Consider the following 26,684-nt stretch of genomic DNA (forward strand, 5'->3'; position numbering starts at 1 on the left):
GTATCACTTCCTTGCATGGGGTTTGTGCACAACTGTACCCAGGGGCAAGGTAGGTTAATAAGGCTGAGAAGGAGGGGAGGACGTGGGAGTGGGTAATAACTGGGGAGGACTTCAGAGCATCAACCTGGGGGGAAAGGGAGGAGGGCCAAAGATTGAGGGTGTTTCCTCTTGCTTCTGCGTTATGTGTCAAGTGGCAGAAGTTTTGAAAGCTTCTGTGAGGAGGAGCTAGTGATTGGGTTTGGGGCTGTTTTGTACTTCACCCTCCCCACTTGTAGGGAAACCTCTTTCCATTCAGAGGTAACTGAATCGGATGGGGAAAGACTGACCCAGGAGTAGGAGGAAAGCAATTCTCCTGTGCTCCTCCTCTTGTCACTTATCACGACTCCTGACTATTCTCCAAATCCAGCTGGTCTGTGCCAGTGTTGCAGCAGAATACCCTGTACAGTGCCAGCTTTTGGGACTCTGCTTAGCTGCCTGTGCGACCGCCCTATTCTCCCGTCACTGTCCCTGACCACTGGGACCATTTCTGATGGCTGTGGCCTCCGCTGCCCCAGGGAGCCTCTTCTGTAAGCAGCTCCTTTTCTCTCTCCTGGTGAGTAACAGCCAAAGGATTAAGGAATTCAAACAGGTCTCTACGTGCTTCCTGCCTCCAGTTTGGGCTTGAAAGAGAGTAGGGATGGGAGCGGAAGGCAGAAGAGTCAAACTGAGAAAAACAATAACAGATACAACAGAACTGGGGAAAATCCAAGGAGGAGTAGAAAGACTTGGGACCCCGGTGGCAGGTGTTTCGCTTACTCTTTAAGTGTGCAAGGCCAGATTGTTAGTTTTTTGTTTGTTTGTTTGTTTAGTTTTTTAAAAATCAACCTTTTGAGAGAGAGAGAGAGAGGAACATCAGTTTGTTGTTCCACTTATTGATGCATTCATTGGTTGAGTTTTGTATGTGCCCTGACCAGGGATGGAACCTGAAACCTTGGCATGTCAGGACAACTCTGTAACCAACTGACCTACCCAGGCCAAGGACAAGACTGTTAGTTTTTTTAAGGGAATCCTTTGTTCAGTTTTGCTGTGGTGTTTTCCTAAGTAGTACTGAACAAATTCACTCTCTAGGCATTTGGCCCAGAAGGTTCTGAAGTTTGCTTTTGCTGCTAGTCATTAAATAAGCTCTAGTTGTTTAGCATGCTTTGTTCCATTAAGCTGTGAAAAGATGAAAAGCATTCTGGGTAAAGATATGAATTATCCAAGACATTCTTAATTTTTTCAGGAAGAATTAAGAGAAGGGTGGAACTCTTAGTTCAAGCAAAGGATTTTGGAAAAAAGATAATAAGAAAAATGTAACAGTCATTTAAAAAATAACATTAGCTTGGCTTCTACTTATGTTTTTAATGGCTCTGTAAGTGGGTACTCAGGTGCTAATTTTTATTTTGGTAGGGAGGGGAGAGGGGGAGTTGCCTACCTAATATAGCTGGCATTTTTAAGCACTGAATTTTTTTTTCATTTTAGCAAAAATATTTTAACTTCAAATTATTTTCAAAATATACAAATTTTATCATATGGAGATAAATATTTTCTCCATATAAATAATATACAATGATGGTTTTGTTCTCATCCTGTGACTGCCTGGGGGGTGAATAAGACTCGAAGACCTATTTGATTAGTATTATTAGTTAGGTAAAGGTGAAGGCTTTCCAAGGGTTCACCCAGATTTCTTTTGTTTTTGGTCTGTTTTGTCCAGCAGCTTTTGGTTCATTCCTGCCCTTTCATCCTTTATCCTCATACTGATCCACTTCCCTCCAAATTGCTAAACTGCTCATTTAACCTAAAGACTTGGGCTGGTACTTCTAGAGCCTTTCTTTGGCTCTACTGGTAAGGCAGAACCAATTAAATGGGCAGGAAGGAAAGAAGATGGATGTAGGAATGGGAATGTGGATATATTCTATGAGAATAATGAATATATATATGCAAAAATATGCATATATGTATATATGTATATGTATGAGTATATTTGGATATGTATATATTTCCACTTATAAAATGCCCTTTCCACATTATATATATTTAGATTATTAACAATAGAATTCTTTATGCTCAGCAAAGTTTTTAGATATAATCTAGTTTGTTACTTGGCACTAAGAATAAAAATATTTAAAAAGTCAAATTAGGTAAAATATCTCATATTCTAAAAAAGTGGTTATTTAAATTAAAACTGAAGGCAAATCTGATCTCTGAAATTGCAGTTTTTGGCAATATCTGCCTAACAGAGTTTTTGTAAAATTACAAACTATAATCTTGCACTACCTAACAACACTAGGGTCGACAATGAGACCACATATCCAACAGTGGTCCCATAAGATTCTAGTGGACTTAAAAAACTTCTATCACCTAGTGACATTGTAGCTGTCCTGATGTTGCAGTACAACACATTACTCACATTTTCGTAGTGATGCTTGTGCAAAAAAACCTTCTTTTCTTGAACTATTTAGCTTTTTAAGATGATGATAGTTGTAGCTTGGATTTAATTAGAATGTCTACCCTATCTAAGGCTACTTTCTATATTTTGAAATACATATAGTTTAGTTTTGTGAATGAGATTATTTAGACTTTGATGTTTATAACAAGCCAATCCAAGGAATGATATGATTTCTGTGAATATTTGAGGGCAGTGATCTTTAAGAAGTTAAAAAAATTTTTTCAAATATTTTCAAGATTTAATCAACTATACATACCTTCAAAATTTTGAGGTCTACAAAAATGATAATTTGTGTACAAATCTGTGATTATTATATTCCAGAATGAAGTACTTTCTTTATGCTGAATAATCAAAATGACACTTTTGAATGGCTTTAGAGATGATAACTTCTATAAAAAATCAATGATTTATAACACATTTTCTTAAAATTATACAGTATGATTTAAGTTCTAAGAACTACTGTTCACATTAATTTTTTCATTGATACTAGACTATGTTGTCCCTACAGCCACTTTCTTTGCTGTTTCTTTTTAAAATGAATATTCAATAATTGAAAGATAGGAAGATGGCTTAGTTGCTGAAATTGACAATATTCTTATCAATAAGAAAAAACTGTACTGTGAATATTTGTAATCAAATGTAATTCCTGATATTTTTTTCTCTCTCTTTTGAGGTTTTAATATTGTTTTGTGATGCTTGTCAGAAAATTTCTCTTCAAGTTCCTTCCCATCTCGAGGCTGAAACCCTTGTAGGCAAAGGTGAGAAACAGCATTAAGAATTTCATAGTTTTGACTGCTATATTTAGCTTCAGGCTGCTCTTGTAAAGTTCAAGATAAAAGCCGTATAGTAGCTACTTGGCATTAAAATCCAACATAAAGTGAAAGATGAACTACTTGTTTTTCTGATAGTGGTTACAAACAACTAAAGTGCCAAATTCATTGTGTACTTTTCATGCCAGAAAAATTAGTTAATATGAGAGGCTAAATTATCTTAGTTTAGCTCAAACAAAGTAAGACACCGAAAGCAGAAGCACATTTGAATTCATATTGACTAATCTGCTGCCAAATTCCAAAGCCAAGATTCTTTAATTGATTACATACAAAATAGATGTGTCAAAATTTAAATGTTGCTCTGGCTGGGTAGCTCTGTTGGTTAGAGCAGTGATCCCCAACCTTTTTTGGGCCATGGACCAGTTTAATGTCAGAAAATATTTTCATGGGCCAGCCTTTATGGTGGGACGGATAAATGCACAAAATAAAATTATGCAACCGGCGTAAAAACTGTGGTATTTTTACATATAATTGTCGAACTTACGAGACAAGAGTCAAGAGTGAGTCTTAGACTGATGTAACAAAGGGAATCTGGTCATTTTAAAAAAATAAAACATTGTTCAGACTTAAATATAAATAAAACGGAAATAATGTAAGTTATTTATTCTTTCTCTGTGGACCGGTACCAAATGGCCCACGGACCGATACCGGTCCACGGCCCGGGGGTTAGGGACCACTGGATTAGAGCATCATCCCGACATGTTGAGATTGTAGGTTAGATTCCTACTCAGGGCACATATAAGAATCAACCAATGACAGCATGAATAAGTGGAAAAACAAATCAATGTTGCTCTCTCTCTCTCTCTCTCTCTCTCCCCTTTCCTCTGTCTCTAAAAATCAATAATAATAATAATAAATTTAAATGCCTTAGAAGAAAATTTGTGCTTGAAGTTCATTACAGTAAACCAGTCAGTACCCAGCAAGAATTTATGTGATCTATTTCACAGATAGTTTGTGAAAGTAAATAAAATTTCAGCTACTCTTACTATCACAGGCATACCTGAAGCATAGGTTGGTAGTTTTGAGTCCAAAGATAACATTCCTTCCATCAAGATTTTTTATTGGCTTAAGTTTACATTTAGAAAATACACATTTCTGAATACAGAAGTGGTACCCCTTCCAAGATAGAGGTTGCTTGGACCAGTGCTTTAAATTGACCCTTTAGATGTTTTAAAAATATTTCAAAGATATATAGCCTATTCTTTATAGACATGTAGTAAATATGCTAAATGTATTAATTTTGAAAACAAATACAACATATACTAAGTATTGAGTTTATTAAACCTCCAAAAGATATTATAATATGGCTATTTGCAATATTACTGATAAATATTATGTAACTACTGACGAGTTTTATTATTATTTTTGAATGATCAAAGATGATTGCAAACAAGTTCAAAATGATGTCATAGACATACTACGTATAAAGCAACAAAATTTTATATATGTACAAATCAATAAATAAAAGTTAAAGTGGAAAAAATAAGTCCAGTGACACTAAAAACATTTTGTCTATTCATCAATTAATTTATGATGAAAGTAGTAGAAACTGTGAGTTCATTAATTTAATTAATTCTTATGGCCCCCCAGTTTTAGGTACTCCACAAATCCCAAGTGTAAGTTTCTGCTTCTCATGCACTAACTTGCAGTTGTTATTCTTGTAAAACTTGCTCTATTCCTATTTCATCTTACAAATTACTGTGAAATTTCTTCCTGCAGTGAATCTGAAGGAGTGTTTCCAGTCGGCCAGGCTAATCCTGTCAAGTGATCCTGACTTCAGAATTCTAGAAGATGGCTCAATTTACACAACACATGACCTCACTTTGTCTTCCCAAAGGAGGAGTTTTTCCATTTTTCTTTCAGACAGTCAGGAGCAGGAACAAAAAGAGGTAGAAATTGTACTGGAAGCAAGAGGAATGAAGGTATATTAGTCAAAGTTTTGACCATATTAATCTTCTAGTGTCGGTCCTTCATTTCATAGACTTCCTTACATGATAAAGTCATTGTTCTTTAACGCTCACTTATTTGTCTATTCCACTGATAATTAGCGCATTTAAATACTAGACTGTTTAAAGAAATGGTCAAGCTATTTACAAAATGGTATAGAAATGAGTAAGTCTATAACCAGGGAGCAAAGTCAAACTATCAAATGTTTCAGACAGTGCTTTGAGGTGTGGTAATAAGAACAAACAACCTGAAGAACAAGGCAGGGGTGGGTCTGAAATAGTGGCAATTGATTTAGGATGGAATTGTGGCACTCCACCCTGAATGGCTCTCTCCCAAGTTACCATGGAGTGTGAGTCTCTCTTTAAAGAGAAGAACAGATTGTCTAAAGCTTATATTCTCATCTTAACTGAAAATCCCATGAAGTCCATTTCTTTGGAGAATGGGATAATGGCCAGTCCACAGGAATGGCTTGATGTTCTGACTCTAGGTTCACTTTCTCACAGTGAGTGCTGGTGATCAAAGAGGGGAAAGGAGAAGGTTACTAAAATTCTCAGAAATCTCACTTTAAGCCAACTCTATCTATGAATTTGGTCTTAGAAAATAATTTATAAATAAGTGATTCGATTTATAAGTCTTTTGCAGCTAAATACCTTTTGAACTCCTCTTCATCAAATTTAGAATATGCTTAAAGCTTAAAAAACATTATTTTATGTCCAAATCGGAGACAGTTTTCACATCACATAAAATAAAATATACTCAAACAATTGCTGACCTGTATCTTTATTATACAGATGTTTTGAAATGCAGCTGGTGTTTAAAAAATTAATTTGGTGCTACCACTTATAATAAAATTTAAAAATCAATTCTTAAATATTTTAATGGATTATCTATTATTAGGGGGGTCTATACTTCTCAAGATGGCCTCTCTCCCCAATGCCTTATAAAGTTCTGATTGCTTACCTGGTTAAATCAAGAATTAGGTGAAACTAGTTTTTACACTTGTGTATGAGTTATGTGGTGTTTATCTTATTAATAAAACAATAGTCCTGGCTGGTTGGCTCAGTATAGTGTCAACTAGATGGTTGGAAGTCCCAGGTTCGATTCCTGGTCAGTGCACACAGAAGTGACCATCTGCTTCCCACTTCTCCCTCTCCTCCTTTTTTTTCTCTCTTTGCCTCCTGCAGCCATGACTCTAATGAGCAAGTTGGTCTAGGCAACTGAGGATGGCTTCAAGGCTTGCCTCAGACACTAAAATAGCTGGGTTGCTGAGCAACGAAGGAGGGGCCTCAGATGGGCAGAACATCAGCCCCTGATGGCGGTTGCTAGGTGAATCTTGGTCTGGGAGCATGCGGGAGTCTGTCTCTCAGCCTCCCTGCCTCTCACTTAATAAAATAAATAAATAAATAAATAATAATAAAAATACACAAAAATAGTTTGGAAGTTGGTGATTCGTGATATTGTTCCCTACACTAGTGGTTTTCAACCACTGGTCTGCGGCTAACCCTGGGTAGTTAACTCTTTGGCGGAGGGGTCAAAATTTCTGACAGACCAGCACCAGTTCGCGGACCTGAGGTTGAAAACAACCTATTTTCTTCATGTGTATGTATATGTAAAAAAAAATCATATGATTTATTTCTCCCTCTCTCATCAAATATAGGTTCGTAAGAAGAGACACACCAAAAACACAGTCCTCAGGCGCACAAAGAGACGATGGGCACCTATTCCCTGTTCACTGATGGAGAACTCATTAGGCCCATTTCCACAACATGTTCAGCAGGTATGGTAACTTTCATTTTGTTTGATTTCACGTTAGAGGGCTCTTTTTGGAGGTTATTTTGTTTGTTTGTTTCTTTGTCTGTTTTTAAACTTTCTATTTGAGTTGAATCAGGACTTTAACTTATTGGTTTTAATAAGCATTATGTATTCACCAGAAATAGAGTCCTGTAGAAATGAGACAGCATAATTTGTTCCTTTCCTCCAGAAACCTTATTTTGCACTTAAAGTTTCATATCCTCAGTTTCTGATGCTTTTATGTCTATACTCAAATTTTCCTAAATACCTTACCAGAAGTTAGCATTCATGTACAGAAAAACATGCTTACAGATTTTGCATAATTCAACTTTACATTTATCACATACCCTCACCAGAAAAGAGCCCAATATTTCTATTTCCCACACAGATGCTGTTACTACCACAGAGCTGTAGTGTAAACATAGACCAGCTTTGAAATTATGCAATTATTGAAGAATTAACTGTCGGAAGAGTGCTGCATTACTTCTACCTTTTTTAAATCACAAGAATTTCCATTCCAAATAATTTAAAATTACTGAAACTGTTACTATAATTTATATAGGAATAAGAGAAAGTGAAAAAGAATTGCAAAAGTATTGATATATTTAACTCCATGAATTTTCCATAAATATGCAGATAACATGAAATAATGTGAAATCAAATAAATCATAGAGTTCATGGCTTTGCACATACGGAATATAAATAAGAATTTGAAAAACATAAAAACAAGTGATAAAATATAAATCATCACAAGATGTTAGGTTAAAGATATTTTTTACCCTAAATTTAATATTTTAGGTCCAATCTGATGCTGCACAGAACTATACTATCTTTTATTCCATAAGTGGACCAGGAGTGGACAAAGAGCCCTTAAATTTGTTCTTCATACATAAAGACACGGGAGATATCTTTTGCACACGAAGCATAGACCGCGAGCAATATCAAGAGTTTGCGGTAAGGTTATTGAAATACTTATTCAGAATGATGTTGTTTATTACTAGTTTAATATTTCCAGCATTGTTTGTTTAGTTATTAGAAGAATCAATGATTTGGTTTTATATTTTAAATGTTGTTAATGTGTAATATGAACTTCAATTTTCTATTGATGCCTTTAATGAAGCAAGACAACAGATACTGTAAAGGAAGAAAAGTGGGAGATAACCATAGAAAGCATAACAATAAAACTTTAAAGGACAAGTTTTGATCTGTTGAATCCTAGGACAACAGTGAATTTTATCGAGTTCAAAGTGCCTTATGGTAGCCTAGTTTAATTATTTCCAACTTTGCTTGTCCATTATAAATGACATGAGAACTTAAAAAAAAATACCAATGCTCTATTCCCCAAAAGTCTGATTTAATTGTTCTGAGAGGGAGCTCAGCCTATTGAAAATTTGAAGTTATCCACAGTGATTCTGAATATAGCTTAAGGTTGAAATTTACTACTTTAGCCTCTTAAGTAGCATTGTGCTTTTCTTTCCCTCTGACTTCTCTCAGCAACAAGAATCTTATTTCATTTCCTTATTAATCCAGAATAAGTTTACCAATTCATTTTATTCTATCTAAACTACACAAAGGGAAATTCTAACTCTTCTGAAAATTAAAATTTTTTACTCTTGTTTCAAATTCATGTGTCTCTTTGGTGTTCTGATGTCTAATGTCTAATGTGACATACAAGAAAAAACCACTGTACATTTTGGGGTGATGGAGAATCAAACTATATAAGCAGTTGTACTTTTAATTAGAAGAGACTATAGTAAAGAAATTCTTTGTTAAAGGAGCACATAAAGGGGGAATTTATCTCATACTTGGGCAGTCTAGAAAGTAAAATCTTAGCAAACACCCAAAAGATGAGTAGGAATTGATGGCTTACATAAAGACAGCTATGAAAGAAGTTTATGATGGGGCAGGGAAAAAGGATTTAGCTAAGTTTTATAAACACTGGTAATAAAAAGACTCATTTGTTAAAAAATGAAATCAACAAGAACAACAACAAACCCTGCCTGAAATGTTGTTTGAAGCCGAGGAAGAGCATGAAATAGGAGGATAGGATGGTACGAAAAGGATAAACTATAAAGGACCTTATAATTCATGCGAAGGACCCTATCCTAAGGATGTCAGAACACTGTAAAAGGTATTGAAAAATTTGAAACAATATAAATGTTTCATTTTAGGAATTTTATAATTAAATGGTTTGCAAACATTTTGATCTTTCTGTCAAGAAGTCAAATAATACTACAAGTGCATGTAGGTGGGAAACAGATGATCAATTTCACTGAGGTGAAAAACTAGCAAAAAATAGTGTAAATTAGAGCAGAATGAGCTTAGGTTTGATATGGATATATTTTAATGCCAATGTAATGAGATAGAAGAATTCATTATAAGTGATTTATAGAATATTCATGACATTTTAACACAACAGGGATTGTTTTGTGGTTACTTTGGTCAAAGATAGGCAAATCATTAAAGAATGTGATTAAGGAATATTATTATTAAAGTTGTACTTTATGGAAATGAATCTGGCTCTTGAGTTCTACATAGATTGGTGAAGGTCAGTTAGAACAATAGCAGGAAATTTGGTAGGACAATTTGTTGGCAGAATACAACATGAATGTTGGTAGGATACATTTGAAGTAAAATGAGGATGATGGCATTGGCAAAAGAAAAGAGAAGGTAAATGATGGAGGTATTGAAATGCCATATTACTAGAACTTCACAACAGACTGAAAAGGCTAATGAAAGAGAAGGAAGAGTTAGATACCTGGAACTTTAATGAGAAGATGGGTACAGGAGGGAAATCAGGAAGGGCTAATTGTGGCGAAGAACTGAGTTAATACAGATTGCACTTTGGGTAGGTTTAGTTAGTCCTTTCAGGGAAGAAAATATGTTTAACTTGACAACTATTCATTGCACACCTACCACATATAAACTACTCAAGAAGAGTGCAGAAACAATTTGATGATGTTTAAAGGGAAAGGCACCAAATCCTGGCATTTGAGGTCAAGATATATCATCTTGAGATGGAATTCGGAAGATGTATTTGATTTTATTAACATTTTTATTACACAAGAAATGCATGTTTATGGTAGAAAATAAGAAAATGTAGGTAAATAGAGAGAAAAAAACCCCATAATTGAATCACCGATAGTTGATATATCAACTACAAGTAAATAGAATTAAATTTTTATTACACTTAAAAAATACTTATTATTAGCATGCATTCTAGCTAGCAGAACAGCAGGCAGTTAACTCAGAGAATGGAAGAGCCTCATTTGGTGGGAGCACATGGTAGCTGGGAGAAGAATGAGAAGGCTAAAAGAAGGCTGAAGCCATATGGCAGACATAGACAGTGTTGCTGTGTTATATCTCCATTGAATAACTTATTAGCTACATATACCTTTTAAGTATTATGTCTTTCTCCAACTCTTAGTTTTATTTTGTGCATAATTTCTTATTTAAGAATAAGCTGATGGTGTTTGTCTACCTTTCAGCTATATGCCTATGCAACAACTGCAGACGGTTATGCACCAGAGTACCCACTCCCCTTGGTATTCAAAGTTGAGGATGATAATGATAATGCCCCATATTTTGAAAACAAAGTGACTATCTTTAGTGTGCCTGAAAATTGCCGATCTGGTAAGTTCACATTTTAGGAAAACACTAGATTTTTGCTTTGATTGAATTACTCGTGAATGTTTTAAACACGGTTATGCTAAATATGTTTAAATGTTTGAGTTTCAAAGATCTTATTCTATATAAAATTTTGTGTAAGATCATATTCTCTTCAAGTGCAAACTCTTTTTGTGCTTATTTTCCTATGCATATATAAAATGCAGATGATACATAAAGTTACTAACTTGATTAGATTAATCCACAATGAATATGAATGTGTGACAAATATTGTTTATATTTTCTAATTTGACTTTGTACAAATGTGTCACAGATATATTTATAAAACAATGAATAATTATAATATTTACAAATTTTTCAATACATTTTCAAAGACCCAGAAATATATTACAGCATGGAAATGCTCATCTGACTTATAAGAATGTACACATTGCTTTATTAGCATATTTTCCAGACAAATTAAAAAAATAATTTAAACTTATTTGATGCTATGGACAGCCAAAATTGTGATCTTTGTATACTTAGAAGCATAAGAGAAATGCTTAGTTTTCTCTTTTAATCTGCAAGAAATGTTGTTAGTTCTTAGCCTCTAGTCAATTTCCATTATGTGTGTATATTTAATACTACTATCTCACAATAAGTACAGGCAGTCCCTGGGTTACAAACAAGACAGGTTCTGTAGGTTTGAAAATGTTTAAGTATTTATATGCAGAGAAAGATAAGAATAAATACCATGTTAAGACAAAAATCTGTCTAAGTTGAATTTAATAGGTAAATGTATCTGTTCCATCTTACATACAAATTCAACTTAAGAACAAACATACAGAACCTATGTCGCTTATAACCTGAGGACTGTATAGTTTGTTAAAGTAACATTCAGTACACTGATTTCTGGGCCATAAAACATGACCAGTGATACTCAGACTGATGCATAATGTTTGTGTCTAACATTTATTAGTAATTAATTGCTTAAATTATTAATTCACCACATTTATTAAAATATAAAATTATAAAACCTTTGTTATCATATGCAAAGCTGTCCTGTTTCTCTAATTAACATTATCATGTTGAGCTATAAAAGAAACAAGATATGTACAGAAGGTCCCATCTAAAAATGGCCCATGAACTGGGGTAATGGGGTGTGGGGGGAAGAATTTGAGAACCACTGTTACCAAGGGTGGGGTGAATGTTCTCATATACGTAGACTACAAATCATGTTATTCACAGTAATCACTTAATTGAAGTTTCTAAGACAGTTAAGCTTAGAGTTTTGGAGAGCATTTATGCTCTTCCACTTATCTGTAAAATTAATGTACTTGTGGTTTTGTGAAGAATATGCTACAGCAATGTCTTGATTTTATGTTTGTTTATAATGTTGTGATTTTATAAATTTTTGACAATATTGAATTTATGTAAACAGGAACTTCAGTTGGAAAAGTGACTGCCATAGACCTCGATGAACCTGACACTCTACATACTCGTCTGAAATATAAAATCCTACAGCAAACCCCAGATCATCCAAAGCATTTCTCCATACACCCAGACACAGGTGTCATCACCACAACTTCACCTTTACTGGATAGAGAAGTAATGAATTGATTATTAATTTCCCAGTCACTGAACTGTATTTAAACTGATAATGAACTCCCAGAGAAATTACAATAGGGCCCCATGTGGCCACCTCTCCAAGCATGCTTCCATACAGCCTGTGGTTAAGCCTTCTCTGGATACTTGCTTTGTCTGTACAAAGAATTTGGAAAGGTACAAGGTATTAGATGAGGTCTCACTTGAGATCATTGACTTGATTTGATGTGTGGATGCTAGAGGAAAAAGAAAACACTTTAAATTTTGAAATGTTATCTTAGACACATCAGCTTTCCATTGTCCTGACTGGCCGATCTCTTGCTCTATTTCTACTTATGCTGGTTTTTAGAAAAATGTTCTTCAGTGTTCCTTTTCTTTTTCTTTCAGAAATGTGATACATACCAATTAATAATGGAAGTACGAGACATGGGAGGCCAACATTTTGGTTTGTTTAACACAGGAACAATTACTATTTCACTTGAAGATGAAAATGACAATTCACCATTTTTTACAGAAACTTCTGTGAGTACATCTCTGTATTTATTTATCTAAGTCAGGAGTCAAGAACCTATGGCTCACGAGCCAGATGTGGCTCTTTTGATGGCTGCTTCTGACTCACAGACAAATCTTTAATAAAAAAATAATAACGTTAAAAATATAAAACATTCTCATGTATTACAATCCATTCATTTCCTACCACTCATGTTCATGGTTGCGGGTGACTGGAGCCAATCACAGCTGTCCTCTGGGCCAACACCAAATTTTTATTGGATAATGCATAACATACCCGGGTCATTGTATTGGATAATGCATAACATACCCGGGTCCATAACATACTCTCATGGAATTACATTTTAAAATATGTGGCATTCATGACTCTCTCAGCCAAAATGGTTCCCGACCCCTGATCTAAGTATTTATTTTTCAAAAAACAAATCTAGAATATGGTAGCTCTGGGGGATGTTGGGTTTAATAGCTACTACTTACAAATAACATAGGAAAAAAGAACATGATTTTTGTAAAAATCATTGAAGTTCCAGATATTTCTGGATGCTAGGGAAATAACTGCTTTCTTGGCCATATAAGCTTCTTAGCCCTTATATATGGGGTTCATGCCCTGTTCATGCATTTAGTGTTTTCTTGGATGCCAAGCTATGGTATAAGATATCTTGAATTTAAATGCCTCTTATGGGATGAAAGAGAAGAGGCCCTCTCTCTGGTGTCATTTGTACTTCAACATCTTAAGATGAAAAATACTAGCTTTATATCCTTTGCTCTGCTGGAAAGTCAATAGAACAGGTTCTTCCTGTGTCATGAGTGAGCGAACTTTCCCTTTGGAACTACACATTACAAGAAATATAGATAGGACAAAAATTACAGGAAATAATTCTTTTTTCTTGAGCTTATAGTAAAGAATCTTTATATTTTTCATTTATCTATAACCAGAAGACAAGTCAAAGAAGGGAAAATGTGCCATGATAGACCTATCCATACAATTTTTTACATCAATTGCTATAACTTATAAGGATAGGTCTTATTCTATATTTCAGGTGAGAAGATGGAAGGTAGTTAACTAACTTGCTTATGATCTCCTACATGAAGGTTATGGCAAAAGAAGGTTTATAGTTGTGTATGCGAAACAAGAGTTTATTCTTTATTATTACTTATTAATGATTGTATTATTTTCCACATGAACAACTGTAACCCTGCTTTTGCCCCACCCTGTACAAACCATGTAAGAGAAAAAACTGGGATTAGACTCAATATCTGTTATGCTCCAATGGCTATCAGGCATCATCCTTCTGTGAGTTCACCTTACATTTCTAGAAGATACTGATTTACTACATTTTTAATTTTTTTTATTTATTTTATTTTATTATTATTATTATTTGTATTTTTCTGAAGCTGGAAATGGGGAGGCAGTCAGACAGACTTCCACATGCGCCCGACTGGGATCCACCTAGCATGCCCACCAGGGGACGACACTCTGCCCATCTGGGGCGTCGCTCTGTTGCATACAGAGCCATTCTAGTGCCTGAGGCAGAGGCCACAGAGCCATCCTCAGCGCCCGGGCAAACTTTGCTCCAGTGGAGCCTTGGCTGCGGGAGGGGAAGAGAGAGACAGAGAGGAAGGAGAGGGGGAGGGATGGAGAAGCAGATGGGCACTTCTCCTGTGTGCCCTGGCCGGGAATCGAACCGGGACTCCTGCATGCCAGGCCGACACTTTACCACTGAGACCAACTGGCCAGGCCTTTTAATATCATATGCTTCCAGAATCTTATTTTTTTGGAGGTGGGGGAAACTATGATTTAATTACCCCCCCCCCAAAAGGAAAGACTTTTTTTCTTAAAGAGCATCAAATGGAATTTTTTTTAATTGTCATAACAGACTATCCAGTAATAATAAGAAATCAAGGTAGCTTATAATTATCTATAAATATTGAAGGCTAAATATATTACTATAAAACATTTACTAAGTGCTTGCTATGTCTAAAAAGGAGTGATACACTATAAATATTTTAGATTCAGAATAGAGACAAATTTGAGGGCTTGAATAAGTAGGAAAATCATATTAGAGAAGTTGGAAATTTAAGACATAAGTTAATCTTTCAAGGATGAATAAGATTTGAAAAAGTAGTAAGGAAAGAAGTGAATTATGCATTTATGCCTTAAGTTTGTAAGTTGTTCCCAATATATGATTGTACATTTCCATATTTGCTTTTTTTACTTTAAATATGTTTTAGAGGAGAAAATCGTATTGTTAAAGCTATAAATTTATAATAACAAGAGCAATTGTTTTTAGTATTTGACAGAAGTAGAAGAAAACAGAATTGATGTTGAGATTTTACGAATGGCGGTACATGACCTAGATTTGCCAAACACTCCTTACTCAAAGGCTGTGTACACAATCCTGCAGGGAAATGAAAATGGAAACTTCAAAATCAGCACAGACCCAAATACAAATGAAGCAGTCTTGTGTGTTGTCAAGGTAAACAAAAAAGTTATCAAGCAATACTTTGAAGAATTCTAACTGGATATATAAAATTCTAGCTTAATTGATATACAGGCATTTATATATATATATATATATATATATATATATATATATATATATATACACACATACACACACATGTGCATATATATATATATACATGTCTGTGTATAAATTTCTGTGTGTACGTGACTAGGAAATTGCGATGGAATGATAAAAAGTTACATGGCTTACAAAAATGTATCACTATTATTTTACCCTCATTTTTTCTTTTAGAAGAAAAGCATGGCTGGTACAAAACTTGTTTTAGAGATAAGACAAACCAAGGCAGAGAAATATTGAATTACTAATCAGATATTATCCCTAGAAGCATTCTTAGAGACCCACTTTTCTAGAACTCTTACTTTCTAGAACACAAGACAGAGAAAAGTGGAAGAATCACTATTTGAAATGAAAACTCTTGACTTTTCAATTTCCTTCATGCTCTTATTATGTCTTTGCCTCTCTGTAGTGTATTTTATAAGATGATAAATTACAAGTGTAGTGTAATTTATTAGTTATGAGACTAAATGTAGAGCCGCTATTCCCATTAATCCCCCTATATTTGAGGTAGCCAATGTGTTTGGGTTTTAAAAATTCAATTGCAATTACTGGCACCTACAATGATTACTTTAACTAAAACTGGTTCTGTTTTAAGTCTTTCTGCCCATAGCCCTCACTAACTGGTTACATAGGTTACATACTTCTCTCTTTAATTTCTTACAGAGTATATTTTATTAAAAGCTTTATGGAAGATTTTTAGAAAATGTTTTTTAATTAAAATATTTCCTTTTCTTTCTTTTTCTCTTTTATTTCCTCCTCCTTCTTCTCTTCTTTCTCCTCCCCCTCCTCCTCTTTCTTCACTTTTAGGGGTTTTTTTTTGTTTGTTTTCCTTGTTTTTATTCATTCATTATCTTGGTAGATTTCAGTCTCTAACTATTTAACTATTGTTTTGGATTCCTTCTAATTATTCAGTTCAGAACTGAGCATTTTGATTAGGAACTAAGTAAACCAAATATAATATAATGAGCTTTGAAAGGTGCTGCTAAATAATATCATTACATCTTTTGATTCAGATACTCAGATAACTATACCATTATAGCCAAATCTCATATGCTAGGAATCTAATTATTTTATGCACTTAACTTGGAGGAACTCCTGCTGTTTTGGTTATCACTGTTATATTGCTTGATAAGTAATGAAATAAATACTTATCTGAATTTAGTCAAACATTTATTCTGTATTCCCATTAACATTTAAACTTGTAAAAAAAAATGATGGCAGGACTTTCCCAAAGAAAAGTGAGAAGAAAAATTGGTTAAATTTAAAAACAAGTTTACATTTGATAGTGTTTGTCATTATAGCAGCCTAATTATTAATCTTTAACTACATTAGCACCTTTTTTTTTTTTACAGAGACAGAAAGAGTCAGAGAGAGGGATAGATAGGGACAGACAGACAGGAACAGAGAGAGATGAGAAACATCAATCATTAGTTTTTTGTTGCGACACCTTAGTTGTTCATTGATTGCTTTCTCATATGTGCCTTGACCATGGGGGCTACAGCAGACTGAGTAACCCCGTTGCTGGAGCCAGCGACCTTGGGTCCAAGCTGGTGAGCTTTTACTCAAACCAGATGAGCCCGCGCTCAAACTGGCGACCTCGGGGTCTCAGACCTGGGTCTTCCGCATCCCAGTCCGAAGCTCTAGCCACTGCACCACCGCCTGGTCAGGCGGCACCTTCTTTTGGTACATAAAATTATATTCCATTTTGTGCTAAAACTTGGAATCATCAGTATAAATCTTCAATAAATAGTATTATATATTGACTAATTAAAGTATGCTTATTTAACAGCCGTTGAACTATGAAGTGAGTCGCCAAATTATTTTGAAAATTGGTGTAGTTAATGAAGCACAATTCTCTAATGCACCAAACTCACAAGCTCCTACTATGTGTACTACTACTGTCACTGTTAGAGTTAAAGACAGGGATGAAGGCCCTGAATGCCATCCAGCAGTAAAAGTTATTCAGAGTAAAGATGGCCTGCCAGCTGGCCAAGAACTCTTAGGATACAAAGCATTGGATCCAGAAACGGGCAGTGGTGAAGGCTTAAGGTAATGTACTTTTCAAAAAGTTCCTGATGTATTTTTAATTGTGATGTACATTGCTTTCAAGTTTAAGAAAGTTCTATGTATTTTTCAAAATGACAGATTTTGAGATTATCTTCATATTTTGATTTGAGCATTTCCATTTGATTTCTTAAAATTAGGTATAAGAAGATAGGAGATGAAGATAACTGGTTTGAAATCAATGAGAACACCGGTGACTTGAGAACTGTAAAAGTGCTAGATAGAGAATCAAAATTTGTAAAAAATGACCAATACAACATTTCAGTGGTTGCAACAGATGCAGGTGAGTGCAGTTTTCTAGAAATAAAATGTAAATATAAGATATATTTTAAAGAAAATCTTGAGATGAAATTTGTTTATTTCCACATTAAAATTTAATGCAAAAAAAAATGTTTCCTGAGGGAATCTTGCAGTCATAATAAGAACCATAGTGTCCAGTCTAGCCATAACATTGCTCGTCTATAGGCTAAGACCAGAGCACATACTTTTAATATAATTCTTTCAATATAGGTTAAAAAAAAACACTAAAGAATAAGGATAACATTAACTGAGAAACAGAATTAATGTTGCCATTACTTTATAAGCTTGGGTGATTCACTGCTCCTGTATAAGTAAAAGTGAAATCTGAATGGCTCAAACCTACAGTGATGCTGTATACAATAATTTATATTTACTAATTTATTTCACAGACATTGATTGTCTAGGCAAGTTACCAAGGAAACGACAGTACATATAACAAGGTCAAAATCTAGCATGATGTCAAGGAAAGAATTATTATATTCTCATAAGAGTTTCTATGATATAAAAACTTTCCCCATAAAAGAAAGTATAAATATTATAAGAAGCAGAAATCAGTTCATTGCTGCCCAGATTAAAGGATAAAAGTAGATTTCACAAAAATGCAGTAGCTTGGTGAATGAAGATCTATTTGGGGAGATGGAAAAAATAAAGAACAGAACTATGAAATGTTAATTTTGTCTATAAACACAGTGAAATTCCAAATTCAGAATATAGGGATCAATGCCCCCATCTCATGGATAATCCAAGTATGCTCAAGAAGTAAAGATAAGGATGGTATAACTTTTCATGGAAAACCATAAGGTGCCATGAAGGGTTTTGTTTATTGGAACTTTAATCCATTAATATATACTGCCAAAAGCCAAATATATAAATAATTGTTTATATTTCCACACGAACATTTAGTTTTGATGCTTATAAATCCTTCAGGATGATTACCTAGATATCCTTCTAGCTTTTTACAATCCAGTTCATTTCCTGTTCTTTCTTATGTCAATCATTTCTGTCAATCAGACTGGTTTTCCTGCTGTCATAAGAAAACACTCTTAAACACCCTTTGTCTAGAATCGCACTGCCCCTTCTCTTTGAAATTCAGGTCCCTTAACTTCTTCAAGTAAATAACAATGACAACTTTCTGTGATTGTTCCCAGTAGTGTGTGTTCAATTCTTCTCTTATTACCTTTAAAGCCCTCCTTCCCTGGAATCCCTGGAATATGTTGATTATACAGGTGTTACCAAACTAAAGGGTTTCCTTTTCCTGAGTGCATCAAAACCCAGTCACACTCAAACAGAAGTTTGCAACAGAGAAAGTTAAGGTTTATTTAAGAAAATGGCACGAAGCCCAGTGTCACAGATGAGCAACTGCTCTGAGACCTGGCTCCCAGATGGTTTTTAGGGGATGGGTTGTATAGGGAAAATAAATCATTAATCATGGTGACCAAGGGAGTTCAGTTTGTGGTTAGCATCGTGGTCTCTATTGATTAGTAGGTGCTAAGGTAAGGGGCAGCTGATCATTGCATCTGACCCTAATGTTAGCCATGGAGTTGCTTCATCTCGTTTTGCAAGGATTGGTCTGTGGAGTTGTTTGGCTTTTCTGGGTCTGGAGTCCAAATTTATTTATTATGGTAATAAATGCTTCAAAATTTAGATGAACATTAAAGCAAAAAAAAAAAAAAATAGAAGTTTCATAAATTTTTTTATTTCAACTTTGAAAGCACACAATTTATTGTAGTTTATTATCCTATTGCAAATGGTAAAATTTGAACATGTTTTCTGAACTTCATTATCTAATAAACACAATTAGTAAGCACTATTTTACTTAAAAATATTTAGTGAGACTTGGGTGAGCATTAGGCCAATAATAGTGACTATCTAGTGATGAGAAAGTGTTTCTATTCTCAAGAACACATTAATTGAATTAGGATGAGGGTGCAGACTTATGTTTATGGTTTAATTATTTCTTTTACAAAGTATAACAAGAGTAAATGCATTCTGTTCCGTGTGTTGTTAACTTACAAGTTAATCAACACACACTAGGCACTTTCACTAAGATCTCAAGATAAATATGACTTAGCTCTGAAGATGAACATGTTCACAGTTCAGTGTGTGAGCCAAAGATAAGCCAAATGTGAGAAATGAAAGGAGAATATGGCTACCATTATTTATAGAAGTCCCAGCAAATTTCACGAGGAAGTGATATTTGAGTGGATTCTTGAAGAATAATAAGGTTTTGTCAAAGAGGAAGAGAAAAATATTCCCAGCAGTGGCACAGAATGTGTCAAAGCAGACATGGGAAGGAGTAGACCTAACGGGTTTGATGACAAACTTTACAAAGTTTGAGCAAAGAGTGTATAAGAAAAGGGTGTGGAGGGGAGGTTGAGGAAATGATTGATGACTGTTAGGTATGGCCAGAAAGGAGTCTCAGGATATCAAAACTGTTCAAGAAGAACATCTATTTGAGGCTTGAGTGGCGGGAGGTTGTGTTTTAGAGACAACAACCTCCCCGAGCAAAGGTAGGGGACGTTATGTAGGGGAATGATTGTTGCAGGTTGCTGGCATCTAACTAGCAGGTCCATCGGTCTGGCAGACATTCACACAAATGATCTGGTTTCTGGTTTCTTTGTGCTCTTGGGGACAGAAGGGTCCTGCCAACCTTCAGTTAGAACTTACAGAAACTATCACGACTCATGTTTAATTATTTTTACAACTAGACTGAAACTATTGTGATTTTGTGAGGGTCAGTTATTTCTGTAATCTTAACTGAAACTGGCAGCTTTTGGCAACAACTTTTAGCTTATGCCTGACAATGACCAAATGTAACATCTTCGTATTTTGAGCATGAATATAGCTCTTCATAAAGACAGATGTCAGAAATTCATTTTACTTTCAATTGATTATTCTGTTAGTGACATTATTCTTAATCTCATACCTTTCGATTTTAAAAAACACCTGTCATGATTCTGTATTTAGTAATGTGATCTGGAAAATGTGAAATTCAAGTCATTCAACTAGTAGAAAACAGTCATGTGTATATCATAGAGCTAGTGGAAGACAAATTTTTAAGTGAATATATGTCTTATGTTTTATAATTCTTAGGTGGCAGATCTTGTACTGGAACATTAGTTGTTCTTTTGGAAGATAATAATGATCACCCACCACAAGTCGACAAAGATGTGACAATCTGTCAGCATACTCAGGATTTTGCTGTTCTCACACCTGTGGATCCAGATGGACCTGAGAATGGCCCACCTTTTCAATTCTTTCTGGATAATTCTTCCAGCAGACATTGGACCTTAGACACAAAGGATGGTGTGTAATTATGCTAAGTTTTGTAATTGATATAAACTTAAGTTGGCTGATGGCCTTGACTTTCACTTAACTTTATGATAATAAATAAATATTTATTTTAAGAAATTATATTATTGATCCCCCCAAATAATATCTTGCTTTTTAAAGTAATAAATAATATATCTATGAAATATAAACTCTTGTTTTAAATTATATTAAGAAAACATAAATTTGTCTTAATGTAATATTAGTCTAATGTAAGCATAGAGCACTATCAATTAGTTTTCCTTGTTTTCAAGAATTCAAAATCATTTTTAAGAAAGAAAAATGAGCCACTAGAATTTTTCTCTTAAGCTAAACTCTATGCCTCCTATCCCCTTTCAGCATTCCAAGAATACCAAGTCAAGATAATATTGCTAGTGAAAGAATATATCTATATATTCTCTGTCTTTTTTCTCCGTAGGTAAAACTGCCATTCTTCGTGAAAAGCAACATCTTGATTATAACTATTATAATGTGCCTATTGAAATAAGAGATAGACATGGTTTTGCTGCTAAACACATATTGTCAGTCAGAGTATGTGACTGTACAACTCCATCTGACTGCAAAATGAGTAGTAAACTCCGCGAGAGTGATGTTAAGCTAGCAAATGTAGTACTTGGAAAATGGGCAATTCTTGCCATGGTGTTGGGTTCTGCATTGTTGTTATGTAAGTATACTTATCTAAAATGTGTTAGCTGAAATTTTTTTCTAATATTTTTACAAATATGGCAATTCTTTATATTAATGACATTTATAACCTTCGCTGAATGTGCCTTTTTTAAAAGCTTGCATGTACTAGAATGACTTAGGGTTCTGCATCATAGAAAAAGAAATACCTCTTCTTTATGTTCTTTTTGCTCATCTGTAAAATAAAGAGGCAGGATAAAATTAATATTAAGATTGCCTCTCATACAAAATATTAGTCTTTCAACCAGCCAGTTGATGTATGTAGTAGTGAATGTATCGCAAGAATTAGTAAAAAAAATTAACTCCCAAATGAACTTCAATGTTTTGCTCAATGTTATTCATGAAATGATATAGTTCACATCTTAAGAAGACTCCAGTGAGTGGAGTGAGCGGGAAAGAGTCATATGGTGAGCCACTGAGGAAAAGTAATATATGTGAAGAATGCTAAGGCTGCATTCTGCAAACTTTGTTAAATATGCAAGAGTGATAAAAATCATTGCCCACATTTCCCTCCCTCTCTCCCACCTTTCTTTATTAAAAATATGCTTTTCTATATGCAACCTATTTGCATTTATAAACTTTTCCCATAGTCTTTAGTGTGCCCTAATTCATTGATGTGAGTTTCTGGTTAAACTGGATGCTCCTCCTAGTACTGTGTTAGTGATGTACTCTTTCAAAACCTATCACTGATTTTATATAGTGGCCTTTCCTGTTTGTATTTTTGTCTAATGTTATTTTATAGCTCTAAACCCTTTATGTGCTCTGCATGGATTTTAAATACCAATAGTACTAGCTTAAATTTCAGTCAAATAAAGTTATTATTTTAGTATGAAGGAAATAAGAAAAGCATTTAAGTTAATTCTGGACCTGGGAAGAGAATAATTAATAAACTATGCTCACTTCATTCTCCTTACTTTTTATTGATCTGTTTCTTTTTTAGCCTAAAAACATATTCTCACTAAGACAGAGATGGTCTATATACTAATATATTTGTAATATTTTGTTTTCAAATTGATAACCCAAGGGTATCTTAATTTATGAAATAAATGTTTTAAGTTTTATGAAGAAACTTTTAAACAATCATATCATTCAAATAATTTAATATATATCAGTATGAAAAAATACTATTTTCCTAAATATTTTTATTTTTTAGGTGTTCTGTTTACGTGTTTCTGTGTTACTGTTAAGAAAACAGTAAAGAAATGTTTTCCAGATGATGTAGCCCAGCAAAATTTAATTGTATCAAATACTGAAGGGCCTGGAGAAGAAGTAATGGTAAATCATAATCACATTGTACTTTCTTTTGACTTGTATGGTGATACAATGAAGACAGTTGATGTTTACATAATAGTACAGCTATTGTTTATTGAGCATTTACTATGCCAAGTAGAGCTCAAAGTGCCCTTCATGTGTCAGTTCATTCAAACTTCACAATTCTATTGTACTAGATTCCCAGGGCTGCCATAATGAAGTACCATGACCTGAGTGACTTAAACAATAGAAATGTGTTGTCTCACAGTTCTGAAGGCTGGAAATTAGAGATCATGGTGTTTGTTGCCAGGGACATGTTCCTTCTGAAGATGCTAGGGAAGAGCCTGTCTCAAGCCTTTCTCTGAGAATCTGATAGTTCCTTAGTTTAGGGTAGCATAAATCAAATGTTCAAATGGCACTCTTCTTGTGTGCATGTCTGTGTCCAAATTTCACCTTTTGAATTAGGGCCCCACCCTAATTGAGTATGACATCATCTTAATTTAACTAATTATATCTATATTGACTTCCAATAAGATCACATTCTGAGGCAATAGGAGTTAAGACTTTAACATATAAGTTGGGGGGCACAATTCAACCCATCATACCTACCAGTGGTCCCCAACCCCCAGGCCATGGACCAGTACCGGTCCGTGGGCCATTTGTTACCGGTCCTCAGAGAAAGAATAAATAACTTACATTATTTCCATTTTATTTATATTTAAGTCTGAACAATGTTTTATTTTTAAAAAATGACCAGATTCCCTCTGTTAAATCCGTCTAAGACTCACTCTTGACACTTGTCTCGTAAGTTTGACAATTATATTTAAAAATACCACAGTTTTTACGCCAGTCGCATAATTTTATTTTGTGCATTTATCCATCCCACCCTAAAGGCCGGTCCGTGAAAATATTTTCTGATGTTAAACTGGTCTGTGGCCCAAAAAAGGTTGGGGACCACTGATACCTATGATACTGGTACTGTTATTATCCTGATTTTGTGTAAGGGGAATGGAGAGACATGGCATTAAGTGATTTGCCTATAGTGGGAAAGACATGAAAGTAAATTGTTAGTTTCAGTTTGATTCATTCATTTTATAACTCTAACTTTATTTTTAGGAAGCAAGTATTAGACTCCCCACACAAACATCCAACATTTGTGACACAAGCATGTCTCTTGGCACTCTTGGTGGCCAAGGAGTGAAAACCCAGCAAAGCTTTGAGATGGTCAAGGGTGGCTACGCTTTGGATTCTAGCAAAGGAGGTGGACATCAAACGCTGGAATGTGTCACAGGAACAGGACAAGGAGGAACCGATACTGGCAGATACGCATACACTGAATGGCACCGATTCACCCAGCCTCGGCTTGGCGAAGTAAGTGTCGTTGTCTTCAGGTTCATAGTCCATGGAAGTTAATCACTATTTATAAATCAGGATTTCCCAGAAGTTTTACTCCTCATAGACCTGGAATTCATCACCTTTTTAATGTTGAAGTATTGTAGATATGGATTTTAAGTTCAAATCCAAAGGGAAAATGATTTTGTAAAATTCAATTTTTAAAATAAGATTTACAAAACTTATGTAGGTATGGCATATGTCAACACATTTAGGAAGTATAAGAAGAGGGATAACTTCTTCCCTAAAAATTATAAGCACTATCACTTAAAGTGAAATATTTGTTAGAGAGTAATACACAGATCATAAATTATAAATATTTTTTAGTGTATTGAGTCCTTTGTGTGGTTATAAAATTCTGGCTGTCAACATCAACCAGATAAACTATTATGGTTTTATTTTGAGTTTTACTTCCTTGTTATATTTTCAGATTAATCAATATCAGTTAATATTTGTTCATTTAATATAGTTTTAATATAGCTATTTAATAGTGTATAAACAATAAGAATCATAGGCAATATTGGTTTTCCCCCAAATATGTGAAGCTATAAAGACCCATTTCAACTATGCAAATCTATATTCAAATGGGAAATAGTAAGTTGGTTGTAATATATATGTGTAGCTTTAGTTTTCATAAATGTTATCACTGGGAGAATTTATATATTTGCTGTATTTTAATAATGACTATAATACAGACCAATCGTGTGCATTTTTTATATGTAGGAATTCCTTAGAGGACACACTCTGATTAAAAATTAAACAGTAAAAGGTAAATCAAAGACATTTTTATGCTAATATATTTAGCCGTTTTTTAAAAATAATAAAATGTATAACACATAAGCACAGTCAACAGTATGGTGATAGCCAGAGGGAAAGGGGGTTGAGGGCTAAGTAGAGTGGGCAAAGGGGGGGAAATGAAGACAGAAAGAGATGTTGCTGGGGCAGAGGGCGCGTGACGCAGTGGGCAGATGGTGGTTTGTTGAGTTGTGCATTTGAAACATCTGTGGATATGTGGATCAATGTCATCCAATGAATTCAATAAAAAAATTTTAAAATGAGAATTCCCACAAAAAAAAAATGTGTTGTTTTTTTTTTTGTTTTTTTTTTTTTTTTTAATGCAGAAGGTGTATCTGTGTGGACAGGATGAGGAGCATAAACATTCTGAAGACAACGTTCGGTCATACAACTACGAAGGCAAAGGGTCTATGGCCGGCTCCGTCGGCTGCTGTAGTGATCGGCAGGAAGAAGAGGGGCTTGAGTTTCTAGATCATCTGGAATCCAAATTCAGGACGCTAGCAAAGACGTGTGTAAAGAAATAAGTGTGCCTTTTAAATAGAGTAACATCCACAAATGCTTATGTAAGGAGTTTATTGAATGTAACATGATAGCAGCATCTGCGAATGTGTTTGTTTGTTGGAGGTAAACTTCGAGTCATGTAGATAAGGATACTATAAATGTAAAGCTCCCTGAATTCTCTTCATCTGATGTCACTCCCATGTTCTCTAGAAATAACAGTTTCATTGGTTCATTTAATTTCCATGCCTGTACATACTACCCTTTTCAGGACTGTACAGTGTGCTTCTTGCACCTTACGTTCTTTGTATGCTATGGAAGAATATGTAGGAGAGCTGGGTGTTGTGGAGACTAAGAAAAAAGAATTTTTTATTTTAGATGAAAATTAAACACTTTCTTCAAAATCTTGGGGAGAATTATGCTTTTAGAATATTATCTTGGTGCCAGATAATTGCTTCTTCTACCCAAATGGCTATTTATTGAAGGATTTTTAAGTATTCTTTTGTACCATCTTCAATTTGGTAAATAACAGCTCTTTTCTCACTACACTTTTCACCTGCCAAGCTGCTCCTAGCACTGTTTATTTTCAGGAGCCTTTAGAATGCAGTCCTTAGATCTTCTTCCCAAGTGAATGACTTATCAGGTTCCTACAGCTTCTAGAATTATTGGAAAGACATGGACCAGAACAAGTTCACACCAATTTAAGCCACAGAGATTCTATAAGGATCACATAAGAAGATTTCTATGAAAGAATTGCAACCTTGATGTCCATGGGTTGACTTGGACTCACAAATATGTTTTGCTTGCTTATCATGATATAGAATTAATTTTAAAAATATAAATACTTTTACAAGAACACGCACTCTCTAGTTTGCCACAGGTTCACCATCTTCATTCATTTGTGAAATCAGCCCTGCAGGCATTAAGCTTGCAACACTGAAATACAGTGCTTAGACCTTGAAAATGCTAAAAATTGTGTGACCATTCATATTGAAACTTAGCACTCAGTCTACCGTAATTACTGTAAGA

General features: G+C 34.5%; 1 protein-coding gene across 2 annotated transcripts; it reads left to right on the forward strand.

Annotated features, from left to right (window-relative positions):
* Positions 1-420: 420 nt before the first annotated feature.
* On the forward strand, positions 421-26,684 carry DSC1 (desmocollin 1). 2 transcript variants are annotated; one of them, XM_066352416.1, is made up of 17 exons: positions 421-592; positions 3,141-3,225; positions 5,017-5,219; positions 6,902-7,021; positions 7,834-7,989; positions 10,524-10,668; positions 12,083-12,249; positions 12,634-12,768; positions 15,048-15,233; positions 17,131-17,390; positions 17,546-17,688; positions 20,799-21,011; positions 21,454-21,699; positions 22,873-22,994; positions 24,087-24,341; positions 25,086-25,131; positions 25,484-25,549. In XM_066352416.1, exons 1-16 carry the CDS (start codon positions 530-532, stop codon positions 25,119-25,121), a joined length of 2,535 nt encoding a protein of 844 aa, XP_066208513.1. In that variant the 5' UTR covers positions 421-529; the 3' UTR covers positions 25,122-25,131; positions 25,484-25,549. The 2 variants fall into 2 exon arrangements, with proteins under 2 accessions (XP_066208513.1, XP_066208512.1); XM_066352415.1 differs by lacking the exon at positions 25,086-25,131 and having other exon boundaries at positions 25,484-26,684.

This window comes from Saccopteryx leptura, chromosome 11 (genome assembly GCF_036850995.1).
Source record: "Saccopteryx leptura isolate mSacLep1 chromosome 11, mSacLep1_pri_phased_curated, whole genome shotgun sequence".
In the NCBI taxonomy this organism is placed as follows: Eukaryota; Metazoa; Chordata; class Mammalia; order Chiroptera; family Emballonuridae; genus Saccopteryx; species Saccopteryx leptura.

Excerpts from the sequence above, each read along its gene's own strand:
- DSC1 (XM_066352415.1), top strand. The coding sequence starts at position 530 with ATGGCTGTGGCCTCCGCTGCCCCAGGGAGCCTCTTCTGTAAGCAGCTC. Across the intron at positions 7,022-7,833 it reads TTCCACAACATGTTCAGCAG|GTCCAATCTGATGCTGCACA; the intron begins GTATGGTAACTT and ends TTAATATTTTAG. Across the intron at positions 12,769-15,047 it reads CATTTTTTACAGAAACTTCT|TATTTGACAGAAGTAGAAGA; the intron begins GTGAGTACATCT and ends AATTGTTTTTAG.